Source organism: Gnatocerus cornutus, chromosome 10 (genome assembly GCF_029298725.1).
Source record: "Gnatocerus cornutus isolate USDA-ARS CGAHR chromosome 10, icGnaCorn1.1, whole genome shotgun sequence".
Taxonomy (NCBI): domain Eukaryota; kingdom Metazoa; phylum Arthropoda; class Insecta; order Coleoptera; family Tenebrionidae; genus Gnatocerus; species Gnatocerus cornutus.
This window is the reverse complement of record NC_142242.1, coordinates 8,380,086-8,400,333: the sequence shown is the minus strand read 5'-3', so window position 1 is coordinate 8,400,333 and position 20,248 is coordinate 8,380,086. Positions and strand designations below refer to the sequence as shown.

General features: G+C 34.9%; 2 protein-coding genes across 5 annotated transcripts; both read left to right on the top strand.

The window, feature by feature from the left end:
- Nucleotides 1–4,549: 4,549 nt before the first annotated feature.
- On the top strand, nt 4,550–5,760 carry LOC148167634 (translation initiation factor eIF2 assembly protein-like). Its single transcript, XM_088047687.1, has 7 exons — nt 4,550–4,640; nt 4,689–4,832; nt 4,880–4,972; nt 5,017–5,218; nt 5,265–5,387; nt 5,441–5,562; nt 5,609–5,760. The coding sequence occupies exons 1-7, from the start codon at nt 4,635–4,637 to the stop codon at nt 5,711–5,713; spliced, it is 795 nt and encodes a 264-aa protein (XP_087903813.1). The 5' UTR covers nt 4,550–4,634; the 3' UTR covers nt 5,714–5,760.
- A 185-nt stretch (nt 5,761–5,945) lies between these two features.
- On the top strand, nt 5,946–19,779 carry LOC148167633 (uncharacterized). 4 transcript variants are annotated; one of them, XM_088046958.1, is made up of 9 exons: nt 5,958–6,071; nt 6,688–6,880; nt 6,929–7,105; nt 7,155–7,393; nt 7,443–7,754; nt 7,890–11,369; nt 11,418–13,569; nt 13,632–13,801; nt 17,644–19,779. In XM_088046958.1, exons 1-9 carry the CDS (start codon nt 5,988–5,990, stop codon nt 18,685–18,687), a joined length of 7,851 nt encoding a protein of 2,616 aa, XP_087903084.1. In that variant the 5' UTR covers nt 5,958–5,987; the 3' UTR covers nt 18,688–19,779. The 4 variants fall into 4 exon arrangements, with proteins under 4 accessions (XP_087903086.1, XP_087903084.1, XP_087903087.1 ...); XM_088046959.1 differs by having other exon boundaries at nt 5,987–6,422; XM_088046960.1 differs by having other exon boundaries at nt 5,946–6,071; nt 6,688–7,105.
- The last annotated feature ends 469 nt before the right edge of the window (nt 19,780–20,248 follow it).

Genomic DNA, 20,248 nt, shown 5'->3' with positions numbered 1-20,248 from the left:
AGATATTAAAACATTAAGATATCAAGGGGAAGTTAGACAAAATTACAAGACAGTCAGCGAGGAAATCAGGTGGACTGAGCCTCTGGTCAATATCAATTTATGAATGAATAAATTTAAACAAATAGTTCGTTTCCAAGCAATGAGTTCCAAAATATGAATTATTATTGTGGCCCATTTAATAGTTATTGCTGAAATCTCTTTTTTTTTGACTCGGCCATTTTTCTGTATGTCCGTTTCAAATATGGCAGCGAAAATCTCAAACACCCTGTGTGAATAATAATTCTTATTATCGGGGATTATTGGAATGCAATGTTTATTTGCGAATTAATGAATTTAATGAGATTCTGTTATATCTTTTTTTCTTGATATGACGTGGTGCCTAAATGAGAGACTACACCGTATGTCATATTTTTTCTTCTTTCATTGTAATAGAATTTGCAATATACTTAGAAACCATTAAAGGCGCAGTCTGTCTGATTTATGAATGTTCTGCGTAGTACTGTTAAATTTTAAATAGCGAAGCCCGTTGGTTATTTTTTTTTAAACCTTTAAGTCTGTTTTTTTTTTCTAAAATTTTCAGAAAATTCTTCATTTTGCCATGCGTAATTATTTGTATCAGAGTTTCAAAAATCAAAAAACACAAAATATGAAGTTATTTTAAAACTTTCTTTGCTAAATGTTAAATGACAAAATACAATTAACTAGGTGGCCTTCGGAATTCTGTAAAACTCGCCTTTTTTGTTTCATAATCTAACAAATAAACAATCCCAAATTAATATTCAACGCCACGGAAAAGCGAGGTCCACGAAAAAAGCGAGTCTACAGAATTCCGAGGGCCACCTAGTTCAAACTTCTAAAGTCTGAATAAAACAAGTTAAACCTCATTTGGTCTGGTGTATTTTTATTTCTTTGTGTTGGTACGCTCTTCCCAAAAGACGATGCACTGCTTTGTATCCAATGAACATCCGCCTTCACAACACAACGTAGGTCCTAACCGTTTCAGACGATCACGATTTTCGGCCATTTTTATTTATTTTAAAGTTCGCGGTTCTCGAGTTTGGCGGTTCATTTGAATTTTGGCGGAGTTGGGTTACAGATCATTACAGGACATAAAATAATATTTCGAAATCGGGAAAATGTTCGAAACAAACTCCAAAGCAAGGCAAATTCATCTACCTGGTTTATTGCTGAACTGTGGTAGAAAATATGCTAATTGACAGACGATTTTCACCCTTATGGATGATTGGCATGTGTCAAATGGTTAGTATGTTGGGTTGCATATTTTTCAAAACACGAATTTTAGTTGAGGGGTAGAACAGTCTTAACTTAACTAATGATAATTATTATTTATTTCAACTTTCAGTAGTAATGTAGCCTTATCAATTTTGCATAAAAAAATCACAAATAAATCACTTAGTAATCTCACATATCGCGTATAGCCCCACCACGGTGAATCGAGTATATACGGTGGCCGCATCTCTCTAGCCGAACAGAATGATGACGTCACAGTCGCCCTGAAGAGAGGCGCTTGCATGAACATTTTACGATTATTTCAATTAAATTTCGCAGAAATAATGTTTAAACTTTTATTAACATATCAGAAAATTAAACAACGATTCTTTTCACTTTAGGGAAAAGCATTTTCTAACCACTTCTTAGCTATAATTTAGCATAAATATTATTTAAACTGTTATTATAATTTTTAATTCTGTAGCATGTTCTATCTGTTTTTTAATTAAAAATAACAAAAAAACACATAATAATAAAAATTAAAAGTATGTATCTAATACTAGTGTTGGTACCCATGAATTAAAAGGATTATACAAGACATAAATATAAGACCTAAAACTAGAATACACAGAGAAATACACAAAACATTATAATTGTGGGGTTCAGAGAAAAAGTGGACCAAAACCTTAAATAAAAAATGTTTCTGTTAATTAATGTATTCATCAAACAAAAGTTTATTTTGTATTTAAACCAAAAATGTCAGCTTTGACAAGAAAACAAAAAAGTTTTGATAATATATTAGGTTATAATTTTTTCATTTTTTTTTAGCATTTTTAGATTTTATGTGTGTACGTGACTTTCTTTTTGCCCCCGCGGATTCTTCTTGACTCGTATTTAATCTTTCAACTCTTATATACAGGGTGATTTTTTAAAAACGGCAGGCGTTGTAGAATTCTTATTTATGAACCGATTTCAAAAATTTAAAAATTGATTTAAATGGCTTTTAATTTACTATAACCTGATGATTTTAGAATGCTTCTAAATGTCTTTCGGGTCGATTTCAAGTCACTGCGTTAACGCAAATTTGCAACCGTTGCCAAGGTATGAGCAATGTGATTGGCGTTGCTATGTTGCAAATGGGATTTGCAGTAACGCAAGTCACACTTGAAATCGACCCTTTAGTATATTTTGGGCGATATTCAACTTTTTAATTTTAAATTGGGAGTCATTTTTTTTCATAATTTGGAAGATATTAATTTTCATGTTCTATTTTTACAAAAATATTTTTAAAAAAATTATCAAAAACGAAAAAAATTAGGCAATTAAAGTTAATAAAATCTAAAAAATCTAAAAAAAAAATATGCGTGCCAATTTAAAATAAGAAAGTTGAGTATCGCTCAAAAGATACTAAGACATTTAGAAAAATTCTAAAATCGGCAGTTTATAGTAAATTAAAATCCATTTAATTTCTTTTTTAAAATTTTGAAATTGGTTCATAAATAAAAATTTTACAACGCCTGCCGTTTTTTAAAAATCACCCTGTATGTGCGTTGAAGAATATATGTAGCAATAATTTCCCCTGGAAATTCTTAAAAAAATTTTTATTTCATTAGTAATAGATTTAACAATATTTTTATTTTTGTTTACGGCTTTACTGTGAAAAGATTTAAAATTATTTGCAGTCTCAAGCCAAGACACTCGGCACTTTTTGATGTCGGTGTCTGATCAAACGCCACCTTGCATTTTTTATCAACGCGTAATAAAATAATAAACACAATAGAGTTCAGAACGGTTGGTCATTTAAAACGTACTCATTGTATTTTACAAAACTATCAAGTTAGAAAATGCATTTTGGCCTCATTTTCGTACGACGTATTGTTAATAATTTTTGTAACAAAATATTGTACTGTACGCCGTAAATTATTCACTGCTGTAAGCTGTAAAGCATTATTGTCACATATCGTCGGTTTAAGTTGTTAAGTTGCTAAGTCCATTTTTGAACAAAATGCGTTTTCAATTTTATAAAAAGAATAACAGAATAGTACAGCATTGGATCATTTTATTTTCGTTCCCCAAAAAAAAAAAGATATCTCGACCTCGGTTAAAAAAATTCGAAATGGACTTAGCAACTTAACGACTTAATAAGCTGACAATATATTTTTAACGCACATATATGAAGGTAAAAAGATTAAATACGAGTCAAGAAGAATATGCGAGGGCAAAAAGAAAGTCACAAACACACATAAAATCTAAAAATGCTAAAAAAATAAAAAAACCAACACTAGTATTATATACATACTTTTCTTTTTTATTATTACGTGTTTTTTTGTTATATTTAATTCAAAAAACAGATAGAACATGTTACAGAAACAAAAATTGTAACAACAGTTAAAAAACTAGGAATAATATTTCTGCTAAATTATAGCTAAGATATGGTTAAAAATGTATTTCCCCAAAGTGAAAGGAATCGCTGTATAATTTTCTGATATGTTAATAAAAGTTTAAACATTATTACTGCGAAATTTTATTGAAATAATCGTAAAATGTTCATGCAAGCGCCTCTCTTCAGGGCGACTGTGACGTCATCATTCTGCTCGGCTAGAGAGATGCGGCCACCGTATCTACTCGATTCACCGTGTAGCCCCACCACCCTCGAGAGGGTAGCAATCTCAACCCCTCAAACACCGCCTCCGAGTGTTCAAGTACGTCTCAAAAAATCACAAATAAATCACTTAGTAATCCCACATATTGCGTTTAGCTCCACCACCCTTGAGAGGGTGGCAATCTCAACCCCTTTCCAAAACTTTTAACTTTTTTCAAAAAACTTTAATTTAGGCCGATAACATTGCTATAAAAATTTCTTATATCCGGTTTACACCCTCCAACTGTCAGAGGGTAGAGGTGTAATTGTTTAAACAATATAAACAGTTTTTGTCTGGCAACCTAGAATGCAGCTTGTGAAATTGTAAGTTGCATTTTAAAATTTTTATTAAATTTACAGCCATTGTGTTTTTGACCATGGATCAGTATTTTTTAGAAGTTATTACCTTTCATGAGATTTTTCACAAGAATACGTTAAAATCGATATTTTATCTGAAAATGCAGAATACCCGCTTTTGCCGTTTAATCTTACGCAAAAATTTTTCTTTAAATTTTCCATCATCGTCTATGATTTGTAATAAAGTTTTTTATTCCAGTTATTCAGTTACAAACTTTTATCACGTACTTTATTATTTTATTACTTTTTTCCCGCTAAACTTATTTATTTATTTAAATCAAGTGTAGTGGAAATCGAAACTTCACTGACAGAAACGTGCAAAGTGAGGTTAATTCAGTCTGTGTTCAATGTAATCATTTCAAACTTAGATACAAAAACAATAAATTAAAACGAGAGAAACATCAGAATGTTGGCAAGTTTGCTTCTGGTTAAATTTTCTTAAATTAGTTGTTTTTTTCAGGAAGTTCAAGATTTAAAAGACTTTTCAATTCACAGATGGTATGAAATATTTAAGGATATTTCAGTGGAGACAATTTTAGTACAAGTCCCTGATGTGTTGGTTGACAAGTTGCAGTCTGGTGAATCGGACATCAACATTCCAGAAGTACCTCTCTAAGTTTGTCGATACAAAATTTCTAAATTGAGTTGTAGATGTGCCCCCTTGAGTTTGTAAACAGCGTAAAAAACGGAATTAAAACGCTGAATAACAGCGTTTTTGTGAAAAACAATTGGCATGCACCAATGGTACGTTTACAAGAATGATTACATTGTCTTATGTTTGTTTCTAGGACGCTAAAATGTTTAGTTTCGGCAATCAATTGAAGGTGACAAATCTTGATGACTTGTCTGTATACTTATCAATGTCGAATGTGATATCTGAAGATTTTTCTCAACAAATTGGAATTCCGTTCTATTTTGCGTTAAAACCGTGGAAGAGTATACATCCAGCATCAGAATTTAGATGTATTGTTATAAACAACGTGTTAAGGGGTAGTTTTTAATTTACAATGTAAACACCCTATTATTATAATTGTAGGTATAACTCCAAGAGATTGGCCAACTTATTATGCCCACTTTCAAGAAGAAGGACCTCTGATTATTGACAGTCTAACTAATTTTTTTAAAGAAAACATTGCTCTTAAATTCCCAAGGAAACACTGTAATGACATGCATTTAATCTATTTTAATTTTAACTTTTTTTTTAATTTTTAGATACGTTTGATGTGATAATGCCGTTTCACGATCAGATCTATATTCTTGATTTTGGGCCTCTCAATAGCAAGACTAATTTTTATGCATTTTCCTGGAAGGAAATCTCACCACTTTTGAACAAAGTAAAACAAGTTTTGTACTGATTAGGGCTAATGGGGTTGTTTCTAGGATTGTGATGAAGATATGCCCCCAATATTTAGGTTTTTGGATTCTGATATTGGAATTATGACGAAGGCCGATGCAATTTATAAGATCGCTAATTCTTTAGCTTGAGGAATAAACACTCGTGTAAAGTGTCAAATAAATTGTATTTTATTTAAGTCGTTTTGTTGTTACTCGCCGTATAAATTTTATAATTACTAAAAGTCTTGGGTAAAATGCTTGATTTTGATTTTTAGGTATAAGAGAGGATAGATCTTGGCAATTTGTGCATTTTTGAAAATTTAGGGTTATGTTAAGTTCTGGTGGGTTTGTTGGCAATTCTGCGTCCTCGCTTCCCATTGGTGCATCGGGGCATAGTGTATGCGTGCAGATAACTGGTGTAAATATGGCGTCACAGGAGGACGATAACAAACTTACTAAATCAAATATAAACAAAGAGCAAGAAAGAAACTTTATAAATGTGTATAAGGTGAACATTTAAATTTTTGTGCTTTTAGCACATTAGTTTGTTTCATTTTCGCATGATTATTGTGAAAGACAGTGTATAGTTACATTTTCGCATGGCCGCCATGTTATATTAAGAAATTTTACGAAAATTCAAGAGTTTGGCCAGTATGAAAAGTAGAACAAAATTGTTGAGTGCAATATGGTCATGTTTCGTGTAGACTGTGTTTCTGTTGGAGTGCCTCGAATAAAATGCCACCCAGTTCCCGACAGTTCTGTTAGAGCTGGAGATTTGTTTGTTTAATTGCTTGTTCCTGTGTTACCATCCAAGATGAGTTCTGAAAAGCAGGGAGTTATCGACTTCACACCGTTTAAAGCACGCATCTTTTTTATATTATTATTTTTTAGTGAAAAGTGATCTCATAACTTCCACTTTCATTTATCAGTTGAACAATCTTTGTTACCATTGTAAACCATAATCACAGTAATGCATGTGCACTTATCGTTATTTAGTAGTTTTATGAAGTCACTTTTCATAGTAATTCACTTAAAATTTTAATTTTTAAATTAATGACTTGAATTTGCTTCATACAATATTTCAGCTTTCGTAGTATTTGGTTGTAACTTAACTTTTCTTTCAGAAATTCGAATATATTTTGAAAAACAAGCTTGAACCTTTCTCTAAGAAAATTGAATCACTTATCGAAATATGGAAAAGCTTAGGCCAGTGCAATCAACAAAATTCCGATATTGGTTACATTATTCAAATCATGGATTGGGCTAAACTGCACACATTAAATATCGTCTTGACTGGAAAATGGAAGATGTTTAAAGGTAACTACATCATTGAAAAAACGTTTCGTTGTTTACATCACCTTGCAGCTGATTTTGAGGCAAAACTACTAAGTGAAGTGGAGAAAACTCAGAATGAATTGATGAAAATAAGTGATGTGTTTTCGAAAAAGTTCCAAAAGTTAGCTGATGTTATCAAAAATCCTTGGGATGATCCAGTTTTGGCTAATCTATTGCACGACAGCAACGCAACAATTGGACAAAAAGGTAGTCATATCACCCTATCACTATTATCATAACTGTCTTTATGTTTCAGAGATAGAATTTTTCTGTGTTGAGACAGCGTATTTGGTTTCCGTGCGGTTGAAGAAACTCTGTGAGTCCCAGTGCGAAGATTTGGCGTTGAATCTCGTTACAGCTTTTATGAATTGTTATAATTTATCTCAGACGCAAAACTTTAGTCTCAATGCCACAAAAACTCACATTCTGTTCTGTTTTGATATTCATATTGCTCTTCTCTATAGATACAATAGGAGATCTGATATCGTCTCTTTGGTAAATCAAATATTAGTGCAATTCCTACTTATTGTCTTGTAATTTTCAGTTTAAGAAACTCAGCTTACTTGAAGGTTTACATTTAATTCGACGCTTTGCTAAGAAACGGGTGAAGATTTCCAAGGTCTGGCGGAATTATCCAGAAATAACATTTTTGGCGTCTCAAGTTTTCGTCACCGCGGCCGTCACAAAATGTATAGACGAGAGCGGCGAAGTCTTGAAAGAACTTCTGGATGCTTGGATTTCTTTTAGCATTGAACATTCCATGATCGACAAGGTCGAGGTTTCTGTTCGGCGCATAATCCAGGCAGCCACTGCAGCCCAGCACATATACATCTGCTGCGAGATAATTCACGATAAGGTAAAAGTTGTTTATTATACGGAAATTTAGTTAGTAGCTTTATAAATAATTGACAAGTTTTTACCAATAAGTATAGTATGTAACTCATTTAATTGATTGTCGTTTTCTTAAACTAATAAACTGACTCTTTTTTAGTTTGGTTTGAAGTTGCGAACGTTCACCATCGAATTGTACATCCGCGCTTTGACAACCGACATGAACAACTTGGAGTCTCAGAAGAGCGAAAACGATTCCGAAAAAGTTGAAGGAACGACGAAGCGGTTAGCTACTGGTTTCTACAACTTGGCGGATATTTTAAAGGACAACATTCAAGTTAGTAGAGAGTGCGCTCTGACCGCGTTTAGTTTAGAGCCGACATTGGAACGTCTCCGCAAAATTGAGGACTTGGCAAGACTGTCGGGTTTTAACGTTTTGGACACAGGTCAAATTTGGGAGTGTAAATTACATCCACCTGTCACTGCCTCAGATGAAATCTCCTGGATATGTAATTCTTGTGGAAAATGGATGTGTAAACCAAATTTAGATTTACGCTTAACAACTAACTTTGCTCTTAATGAGGCCTTGAATTTTGAAACTTTGGGAATTTCGTCCCAGTTATGTGATGATCTTGCTGTCGTACTAAATGGTCCGCGTTATCACTTGCTAAGTTGGTTGTTGCGATGGGAGGATTTACACAGGTTGTGTGAGATGTATTTAAATGACATGGAACGTACTAAAAATCTTGTCACCGAGCTTAAATTTGTGGATATAGATTACTCGATGTTCGCCACTATTAAGCGCGAACCAGTCGATGAATTAGCGGGCATCGAGCGAGGTTATGAAAGCTTCCTTTACGCTGACGAGAAATTTGTGAATTTGATTGAAAACAGCAATCCTGAGCCTCCAGAGTTACCACAGCCAAAATCTGATCCCAACACTCTTAAAACCCTGAGGATGTTCAGGCATAATGTTAAAAGAAACAAGCATCCAGTGGGGGGACAAACTATGATAGGAAAGAGGATAAATTACGATGACCCTCAAAATTACGATTTTAGTCAACCTTGGATTTCTAAAGACGGTGCAATCGACTTGAATTTTTGTTATCAACAACTGACCGCATACCACCGATACTTGGATAAATTCGGTCATAACTCGGTCAGACGGCATCAGGAGGCATTTTCGGACCAAGTTAACAACGATTTGAAGAATTCATCAGACGGAGCTCTCGATTTTTCTAACAACCGTCATAAACAGCCGAAAGAAGTGATGGATTATCGAAACGGCTTTAATAAAAGGATACAAGCGGAAAGTCCAGTTTCCACAGTTTCCTCTTATTCCAAGACGAATAATGGTGACAATTTTTTGCATAATATGATTACGCAGGAATTCACACGTGTCACGTCCGATATGAGAAGAAGTAAACCGGAAACTCCTACAGAAAAATATGTTCAACAAAAACCGACGAGTTCAAAACAGAGGCCAACAGTCAAACACGACCACGTCTCTCATACAACATTAAATTTGGTGAAGAACAAAGTAACAGCTCGTTACGAAAGCACAGCTGTACGTGTTCATGAAAATTCGACGAACGAAAGATCATGTATGCCTCTTTTGGAATATTTAGAAATGAGTAGAAAACTACGTGAATATAAGTCGTCGGAGAGTAAGCATGCACTACCTCAGAGTTCATATAATAACCATGCGACTCCATTATTGCAAAACCATATTAATTATAGTAAAATTTCACCTCATAGTAAAAATTTAGTTATTAACGATATTGTAGCTCCACAACTTATGAAAGAATACAAAAATAAAGAAGATGAAACTATAGCACCAAGTAAAGGCTTTCCAAGTTTTGACAAAATTCCGCCGCCTCCATCACAAGCTCGGCCAAGTGATACAAGTACGAGTTCTTTTCAGAGCACTACTTCTGTTCAAACTACTAACAATATAGATCAATATAAACTTCCAAGAGTAACTGTAAAGAGTGACAGTGCTCTACTAAATCCAGTAAAACGGGTACATTTTTTTGACGATCAACCCAAGAACGATCCTAGTGACTACTTGAAGTTAAATTTGAAACGTGGAAAAGGATCAGACTCTGAGTTTGTTCCAGAAAAGAGGATAAAAGTGGATGAAACGAAGTCAAAAAACATAATAACACCTGCTCTTGAGAAAGAGTTGAACAAGAATTCCATAATCAAGTCTCTTTTGTCTAATAAAGAAATTGAAAAAACCGACGGTTCTGTACAAAATGAAAATTCTTCAAAAAACGCGAATTGTTGTCTGCCTACCAATAATAACAATAACGACGATGTGAAAACAAAAAGTGATTCATGTAAAAAGGTGATCAACTGTAAAACACCAATTGTACAAAGTACGCAAACTACTCCAAGTGCTAATAACAATATTCATAATAAGAGTGTTCCGGAAGTTAAATTACCTCTTAAGAATATAAAAATAGGTTCACTCCAACCAACCCTAGATGGCATAGGCAAGGCAGACATTAAACCTACCATTGAAGAAACAATAAAGATTGATTGCCACAAAGAGAACAATCAAACTTTATTGCTCAAAACTTTATCCGAACAACATAAACCTCTAATCGTGGAAGAGCCTCAGACGAAAGAAAACATTGAAGTAAAAAACAATTCAACGAAAGAGGACAAACTTAAGCCAACCAGCAACAAGGAACTGAAGATCATACTTCATCGATTGTCGGACGAAGTCATCAAAAGCTTTATTCCAACGTATCGAGACAGCGGTTCTCAGAATTGTAATTGCGAATTCAAAAAAAAGAGAGCAATCGGAAGACCACGAAAACTGTTGTGCTGCAAATATAGAAACATGAAAAATTCAAATTCGTCAAACACCAATCGTGTTTTTGACTACGATAAGTATGCTCTGAGAACGTCACGGAAACATGATAATGATAGACTGAAGGAAATTAGTTCTAAGAATTCAAAACGCGGTGATATACAAAAAAAGACTGTTCCGAATAAAAACATGAAAAAGTTCTACCATAGTAAGCAAAAGAAGCTTTTAGATGATAATGATAGGCTGAAGAAACCAAAAAAAGATTTCGATGATCAAGACAAGAAAGTGAAGGGTGATATTCCAAGAGACCTGAACAACATGAATCCTAGAGTCGTACTAGAAAGACTTTCTTTGGACTCTGACTATGTGAGATCTGTTCTTTCAAACGTGCCCGGTTTGAACGATTACGAAATGATCAGGCCAAGCAATGTGAATCATATCGTCAATGTAGTCCAAATATCTGGTGGAAGATCAACATCGACTGTTCCCGTACAAAGTACGCAAACCAGTACTCAAATTAGTCCTCACATTCAGAGAATTGGACAACCACGTTCGGATAAACCGGAACACAACTCAAATTCCGAAGTCCCGACAACAACTACAACTACTCATGCATCTACCTCTGCCGCCAAACCTAGCACGTCGCAACCATCCACTCTTATCAACATTCTTTCTCAACAAATCATTAGACCTGGACAAAGCAATTGTGTGAGAAATCGTTCGTCACCTTTAATCAACATTTTATCGCAACAAATCATACGACCAGCTACGACGCAAGCTAGCAAGGTTCCAGCGAATTCCACGCAATCAGAACTACAAGTAAGACTTTCCGAGTCATAACAACACTACTAAATTTTGTTATTCCAGGTCAGTCCAGCAAAGACTACTACTACTATGGAAAACTCGAGTCAAGACGACATGAATTCAACGAAAACTCTGACGACGACGACGACGACAACGGCGGCGGCAGCGGGGGCGGTGGTGAAGACACCAACGAATATTCATTCGGCTGGTCAAGGAACGATACTGCAATTCATTTGTAAGTCAACTCTACCAAAATTTCAGCAAGCATTCGGAAAATCTGTGTACCAAAATAACGCAGAGACGACAGAAGTTCCGAGCACTTGCACAGAAACTGTGACTAACGCAGATGCGAATAAAAAGACACCGACGAAAAACTCTTCAGTTAACATACAACCGATTCAGGGTGGGGTTATTTACACACGTCAAATGCCAGTGGGACAAACTATTAATTTGATTCCCCCAGGACGCGGTCAAGTGTTTAGAATTGCCACGTCAAATTCTGATCAAATATCGTTAGTTAAAGATACAGTCATCCACAGTAAAATGAGCGCTTTGTTAGCCGCTGCGTTACAAGGAAAACAAAAAATCTCGGACGCTCAATCCGATGGAGAAAACACCAATGAAGAAGGCACTCGCGTTACCGTGAGTCGTCCAACACTGGTTCAAAACGCTAGAATTGTCAAACCAGTGCTACAAATACCTTCGAATGTAATACGCACAAGTCCTCAATCAAACCTCAGTTCGACGACTCTAGAACAACTTCGCGAATTTGATATGGTGTACAAACAGATCAAAGAGAGAAGCAGTACTAGTACACCAGCTGAGGCAAACACGTCCGAATCATCCGAGACATCTCAAAGAATAAGTGTTACTTACGTCAATCAAGGTCAGAAATACACTCAGTTGTCTCCTGTTGTCGTTGTTAGCAGCTACTGTAATCTCCAGCCGGCGGCGTCGCCGGCTTTGAGCGTCACGTCTCAAGGAAGTTTGAGTCCTTGTGTAACACCAGCTCCTGCGTCGACCGTTCCAAAAGCCTCGTCGAAAAGTTCAAAGGGTAAAACTGTCAAAAACACGACAACTCAAGCGTCGAAGGCGTCGCCAATACCAAAACCTCAACAGAAACCTCAAGAAGACGAACACACCACGCAAAGAATCTTCGATATTTTGGCCGAATACGCAGAACAGTTGCGAAATTCTCCTGATTTAAATAATAAACCCGCGCCGAGACGTCGTTCCAACCCTCCCACTAACCCCAATCAGAATTCAAAACGGAAAAAAAACTCCAGTTCGAAAAAAAGCGGACAATGCAGTAGCATGGTTTCCGAGGTCGATATGGAAGATCACAGAACTGTAGGTAGCGAAGATAGCTCCTGTGGTGTCGTTCAAATCTCCGTGCAAGAAGAAGAGCAATCCCACTTACAGACTGTGACCACCGAGTCTAACGACAGCACGTCGAATTCAAGACAACTTATTTTAACAGATACTGCTAATAATCAGACGCGGAATCTCATCATTGCTGATTCAAGCGTCGGGGAAGCGCTGAAAATGCCGAATACGGCAGTTTTAGTACCGGGAAACTACATAATGCCTGTCTCCATGGTTAAAGGCGGTCAACAAATTGCCGTGGTGTCAGGTGGAAGCAAGATATTGGCCACAGTCCCCGCTCGATCTGGACCCAACATGCTATTATTTCAGAGTTTTTTAAATCAAAATCGCAACAAATCCGGTGTCCCCACCGTCAAATATTCAACGATTCAACCGATTTCGGGAATTTCTTCGCAAAATTTAGCTGGAATTAGTGGTCAACCGCCAGTTATCTTACCGCCAAATTCTCAACATCTCACCGCTGTTACTCTAGGTCAGCCGTTAACTTTGAAGAAAATCGACGAAACGGACCGAGTCAACACTGAATTGCTTTTAACGATATCGCAGCCGAGGGATAATGGCAATTCCTCCACTGAATCCACCACCCATCCGGATAGTACAAACAGTATTTCAAGCACCGTCAGTAATATGGAAATTGAAGAGTCGATCATCCATTCGGAAAATACGTCGGAGAAAGTGTTTCATACATACCAGAAGACCATGGGAACCACACCGATTGCGACGCCAGTAATAGCGCAGACCTCATGTGTAAAAGAAGATATTACGACGGATGAACAAAACAACACGCACAATTCGATGTCACTTAATATCGCTTCAGAGAACGATAAAAGTAAGCCTGTCAAAAGACCTAGTGTTCTTAGGTACAGAAAATTTTAAGACATGTGATTTTAGGTGAGCCAGCAAAGACGTTAGAACGGGTTCAGTCAGTGTTAGTTACAGCTTGCACGTCAAATGGACCGATGTTATCACATACGCCTCCACGATATCGTAAACCATCGGAATCTGCAGGTACAAATAATGAATCTTCTAACAAAGAGGAATTTTTACATAATGGGGAGAAGGTAATCAACATTTTATTCAACACTTGTTATTTTTTAATTTATTTAAAGAAAATTTATTGGATCAATTCTTGGTGTTGAAAAATTATTAAAATTACAATTTATTCCCAAACACCAATTTTAATGCTATCATCATCAGAGCGTTTAAACTAAAAACTAACAAATAATTCGTCCTTATCTGCCGCACTAAGCAAAAATGGCTTATCTACATAAAAGCTCAAACTGAGATATCGAACTATTTGCGTTTATATTTGGTTCCACTATTTACCTTACGATTTTGTACTTCAAAATTCTAGTATATTTTTTAAAAGCGCTCTAAAATATAACCCTAAACTTGTCATTCAATTATTTCTTTCGGTTTAGTTAATTTTGCACTTCAAGCGTTTCTTTGAACAAAATATTCCACATTTACAAAGCACAAATACCTTATCTGCAAATCAAATAATTATTAATATTGTTCTCCATAGTTTAACTTTATTGTCATTATGTCATTAATGATAATTTAACAATTGTATATAAACAAATGAAATAATTTTTTTTAACAAGTTATGAACAAAAAATTAAATTATCTAAATTTGAATCGACCGTTGTTGTAGACAAATTAAGCCTGTTTAAAATCTTTTTTGTATTTAAGTGTTTTGTCTCTTTGGAATTTCACCGTTACAAACTTATGTAAATATTGAACGAGGATTTAGCTTATTTACTTTAAATAAACTGATAACATTCGTTTATGTAAAAAAAATATTAATTTGCATCTAAATCACTGACGTTTTAGAAGATTTATTCTTATCGCATTTGTTAAAATCCTATTGATTTAATTTGTACTACTGCAGTTGCACTTTCTGGCAATTAACTAAGTAAAAAAAGAAGGTAAATAAAGCCCAATTCTTATTATTATTATCATAATTTAACATCCAAAACTCTTCATTTATTTCACATTGTCTGTCTTTCCCTACACTATTTCTGCAGTTTTTCTTACATTTACATGCGTCTTTGACAGTTTGCAGTTTGCTTCTTTTTGTTTCGTTCACTTAAAGATTTGTCGCAACGTCTTCTTTTCCTTAAAATTCCTTTTTTTGTGAAATGATTTTTCTTCTCTAGCTTTTTACTTTCCATGTTTTCCTGAATACCACAATCCGTGCTCTCATTGTCGCTCACATACATAAAATGCATCCGCGAACCGATATGATGGAAATGGCATTTTTTGAAGTAATTTTAATTTACCATGAAAAAACTCTGCTTAACTTAATAATTAAACAAACAACAAATCCGTACACAAGTAATTACAGCGTTGTCCAACCAAATAAAAATGACAAATATAAAATTGAATTCTTGAAATCTACCAGATAAGTTTTTGTTGCACAATGAACTTTGTGAAAATGCAGATAAGGTATAATTCATAACAGTTTTTTCATTACATAGAGTGAATATTCGTAATTTTTTGTTTATTGGAATAATAATACTTGGGTTTAACAGTTTGTATTTATCAAAAACTCCATTTTCCAAAAAAATGTAGATAGGTCATTTTTGCTTAGTACGGCAGTTATATACTAAAAGCTTGCCGACGCGCACCCTTTGGCGCAGGTAGAAGGGAGTAGGGGGAGGAGGAGGGGATGGGGCCGTTGTCTGAGTTCATTGTTATTCGTAAGCTTGAAATTCAAGCTTACAAACTTTGGAAAAAACTAACATTAGGTCTTAATAATTTAGAATTTCAACACTGGTCTGACTTTCAAAGGAAAATGTTCATTTCAATTGATTGTAAACTAAAAAGAAGATCTTCTCTCATAAGAAGAAACTTCAAAACCTCAAAACACAAATTTCAAGAAAAAGTTTTCCTATGAAGGCCATTGATATTGTTGAAAATCATTCATCTCAAGTATTTAATGAAAATGAAATCAATTTGCTGAACAAGGGTTTAAAATTTAGTTTGCCACTTGCTAGATCAAATGTCGAGGAAGTTATTGCCGGAATAGAATCATCTATCCACCGGTTTAATGAACCGACTAAACATTTTGTCAGGGAGGCGTGCAGACAAAAAATTTCTCGTAATTTAACCCAGTCAAAGTGTAGAGTCCAGAATTCAAATCTCCAAATCATCAAATCCTTGAGACAGAAAGATTGTTTTTATGTTAAGGCTGATAAAGGTAATAAGGTTGTCATTTTAGACAAAAAGGATTATTATGAAAGGGTGAACAACCTAATCACTAATGGTCCTTACCAGTCATTAAAGAAAAATCCATTGCCCAAAATGATCAGAGAAGTCACTAACACTTTGAAAAAATGTAACAACCTTATCACCCTTCAGCTTAAGTTTAGATTAAACATTTCCAACCCGGTTGTTCCAAAATTGTATTGTTTGCCAAAAATTCATAAACCGGGGAAGTCAGTGCGACCAATTGTTTCGGCCATTAATGCACCGACTTCACAGATTTCAAAAAGGTTGACAAATGAATTTAATAATTTAACCAAAAAGCAGCCTAGCCTTGCAGTCAAAAATTCTCTTGAATTCATCAGTAAAATCAAAAACGAACAGCTGCAAGAGGGTGAATTATTAGTTTCATTCGATGTAAGTTCTCTATTTCCAAGTGTCCCCGTTCCACAAACGCTTCTCTGGTTGGAAGAACTCCTAGTTGAAAACAATTTCAACCCGGAGATTGTCAAGGAATATATTCAACTCACAGACCTTTGCATGAAGCAAAACATTTTTCAATTTTCCGGGAATTTCTTTTTCCAGCATTAAGGCACGGCAATGGGTAATTCATTGTCTCCGTTCATTGCTGACCGCTTTGAAAAGGAACTTGAATCTGAGCTTGAATATTTTCCAAAAATCTGGGTTAGGTATGTGGACGACATTTTTGCCATTTTTGATACAAACAAGTCAAATATTGATGACTTTTTAACCAAAATAAATAACCGTTATTCAACGATAAAATTTACTTGCGAAGTAGAGGAAGACCGAAAACTTCCATTTTTAGACACAATTGTAATTAAAAATAAGAACAGATTAGAGTTTGATGTTTATAGGAAGGAAACCAGTACATCACTGCAGACTCCCATCATTGTCCTCAACATAAGATGGCAAGTCTAAATTTTCTTGTTTACAGGCTTTTGAATTTTCCATTAAACAAATTCAGATTCACAAAGGAATTAAAACTAATTAAAGATGCTGCCAGGTGTAACGGTTTCGATTCCAACATTGTTGATAAAATTGTTAAAAAATTTAGATTTAAGAAATTGGTCAATGAATGTTCTACTTTTCAGAAAACACCTGAGAAGACTTCTTTTGTCACCATCCCTTACTCACCTTCAGTGACAAAGGGACTGGAAAGAATTTTCCAGGGTTTGGATCTCAAAGGGTCCAAGCCTTCAAAGTTTTCTAGGTAATCCTAAAAACCGAAAGATTGTGATCAGAAATATATTGGGCAAACAAGAAGGTCAATTTTAAAAAGGTTCAAAGAGCATCAAGCTCATCTCAAATTTGGAAGGTTTGAAAAATCAAGCGTTGCCCAACATGTTTTTGACAATGACCACCACATTGATGAAAGTTGTCTTCGTTTAATTAAAAATGTAAATAATTGTAAATTTCTAGACATTTAGACTCCTCCCTCTACTCCCTTCTACCTGCGCTAAAGGGTGCGCGTCGACAAGCTTTTAGTATATAAAGACGAATTATTTGTTAGTTTTTAGTTTAATCATCGCTCTGATGATGATAGCATTGCGTCAGCATTTTTTGTAAAAATTTGGTGTTTGGGAATAAATTGTAATTTTAATAATTAATTTATTTAGCTTGAAGTTATCCCGCTCTAGTAATGGCTAGCAAGTGAACATTTCTGTGTATTTTCCAGCCAAACAATAACGAGCAGAAGCAGTTTCAAGGCAATGCCACCTACTTTCAAAACAAAACTAAGAAAACAAGCAATCCAAGACTGGACCGAGAAATGCATCAGTTATGTTTGCAACGGAAACAAGCTGCCCTCGAACGCGAGTTGCGCCTCCAGAAGTCGTTATCTGAAGAATGCGAAGATTTAGGCGTAGATGAGCCGAGCACCAGTGACTTATTTCCCGAAGCTGATATTCTTTTCGACGCGAATCATTCCCCATCTTTCGACCAGTCCTCTCAAGACATCATGAAAAGACCTCCACCTCAAGAAATCAAAGAAGAGAATAAAACCGGCATGACTTTGTTCAGTGATGACGACAATTCGAGTTCTTTGCGAACGGATTTTTTATTCGAATCGGTCGAGTATCATCCTTCAGGAACAGAGTTGGGATATGATCAAAATCGACAACTAACAAACGGCCAAAGTAGTGCAAGTAACGAATCGGGTTCTTCATGCGACGATCATACGCTTTTACAGAATTGCGCGTCCATGTCTGATGTGACATTGAATTCTCCAGTTTCGCCAGATCCGTATCAAGAGAACACGCCACCGTCGTTAAATAAGTACAAATTCAAGTACAGCAACCGCCGAAAAGGTGAACGACACAAGCAAACTTCTGAGACGTGGACGGTTGAAGTGTCGAGTTCTGAAGACACAACTGGAAGCACAGAATTGGGGAAAAGTTCAAGCCATAGCCCAGAGTCTTGTAGCAACAAACACGGTCATAGTGCTAGTTGCGACGAAGAACTCAGTGATGGAAGTTATAAAGTAGTTACGGTAGCTATATCGAAAAGTGATTTATTAAAAGATGATGAAAGCTGTGAAGAGTTGCATTGCGAAGACGATTTAGACTGTTCACCAAGTGGTAGAGGTGCTAGACGCAGTGTTAAAAAAATGTGTTCTTGTTGTAATGGTTCCCAAGATGGCGGCGCTTCGCGAAAAAGACCATCATCGAGACCTCATACTCCGGCTCCGCACAAGAAGGCCTTCCTTAACAAGAAAAGATAGTGCACACGTGTATAGCATGGTATTTAAGTTAAAATTGTTAGTTGTTTTTTTGACTAGTCGAGCTATCGAGTGGTTGCACTTTAGTACAAATTATCTCAAGCTGGTGGTGTAGCGTCTGATGAACTATTAAATTACTTGTATAGTAATTGCTACGTTTGCAATCTTTTAGTACCTCTAACTGTAAATTTTCCTTGTATATGTAAAATATTTAAATTACATGTGCAGTTTGTCGTTGTATATAACTAATCTATTAGGATCATCATCAGATGATAAAATTTATTACATCTGTGCAAATAAGATTACAGCTCTTTTATTAAATCTGCAATAAGTTTACACGTATTAATAATGTATATTGGACTCAAATGTTTAGTGTATTTATGTGTTTGACTATTTAAATAGTTTACAGTAACCGTGCCGCTAAATCCTATAAACTTATCGCCTTGAAATGATTGTTTTCAAATTTCTTGGACTTGGCCAACAGGGTAAAAATATTTATTGTGGTTTATTTCAGGCCTGACCCAACCACTTGAGGGTGATTACGTTTATGGGGTTTTGTGTACAAGTTACTGTAAACCATTTAAAAAGTCAAAGTCATAAACGCACTAAAAATTTGAGTCCGCTTTATATTTATTCTTTTATACTGAAGCAAATTATTGTTAATACAAATGTTTTTGATTTTTAGGTAATGTTAGTTTTCATAGAATCGTGTTTTTGCTTAAGCGACTAGGTCTTACAATTAGTCTACAGATTTTTGTGTTTTTTTTGTAAAAAATTTCTGTATCTTATTTGAATCCATTTAATTCATTTGTCTTTGTAAATCAATTTGTATGTTTTTCATTACCATTCTAAAATAAATGTTCTTTATACATTTTTTGATTTAAAATCATTTTTTTCAATTGTATTAATGTTGCAGGTGCCAAATTTTTAGCTTGGTATTCCAGTTTTATACCTTTGTAATATTTATAAAATGGTCACTTGGTATACTACAATGTATAATATTATTGATACTTGCCATTTAAACTGTGCATGTCAATAATATTTTAAAAAAGTGTTATGTATAGAACGATTATAAAATCAAACATTTTTTAATAGTACTTTGCTTTTCATTTAGTATTAAATTTCCCCATATCAGTAAACTTTTAGTGCAAGTGTTTGTGCTCATACTTTCTTATTCTGTTCAGTTAGCTTAATTTTTAGAAATTATCAGTATTATATGTAAGAAACAACGATTTAGTAAGTTGATTTAAAAATACATTGTATCGATTTGTGACTATTATTGCAGAAAAAAATTCAGAAGCAAAAATAAAATTATTACATTTCAGAATATTATTAATTGCTACACTAACAAGAGTCAAAGAAAGCAATTAACCAGTGTTGCTCTCCTTCAAATAAAAATTGCAGCAAAATGGATTTGAAAAACCACTTGGTAACAAAATGCCTCTAAAGTCTAAATCTTGTGACTAAATTTCAATTCGCAGTCGGCTTTGAGAAAAACCCACCACCGCAGCGCAGCAGTAAATAAAGGAATTTTTAGGCGACTTAAACTGAAAGTGCAATTTTT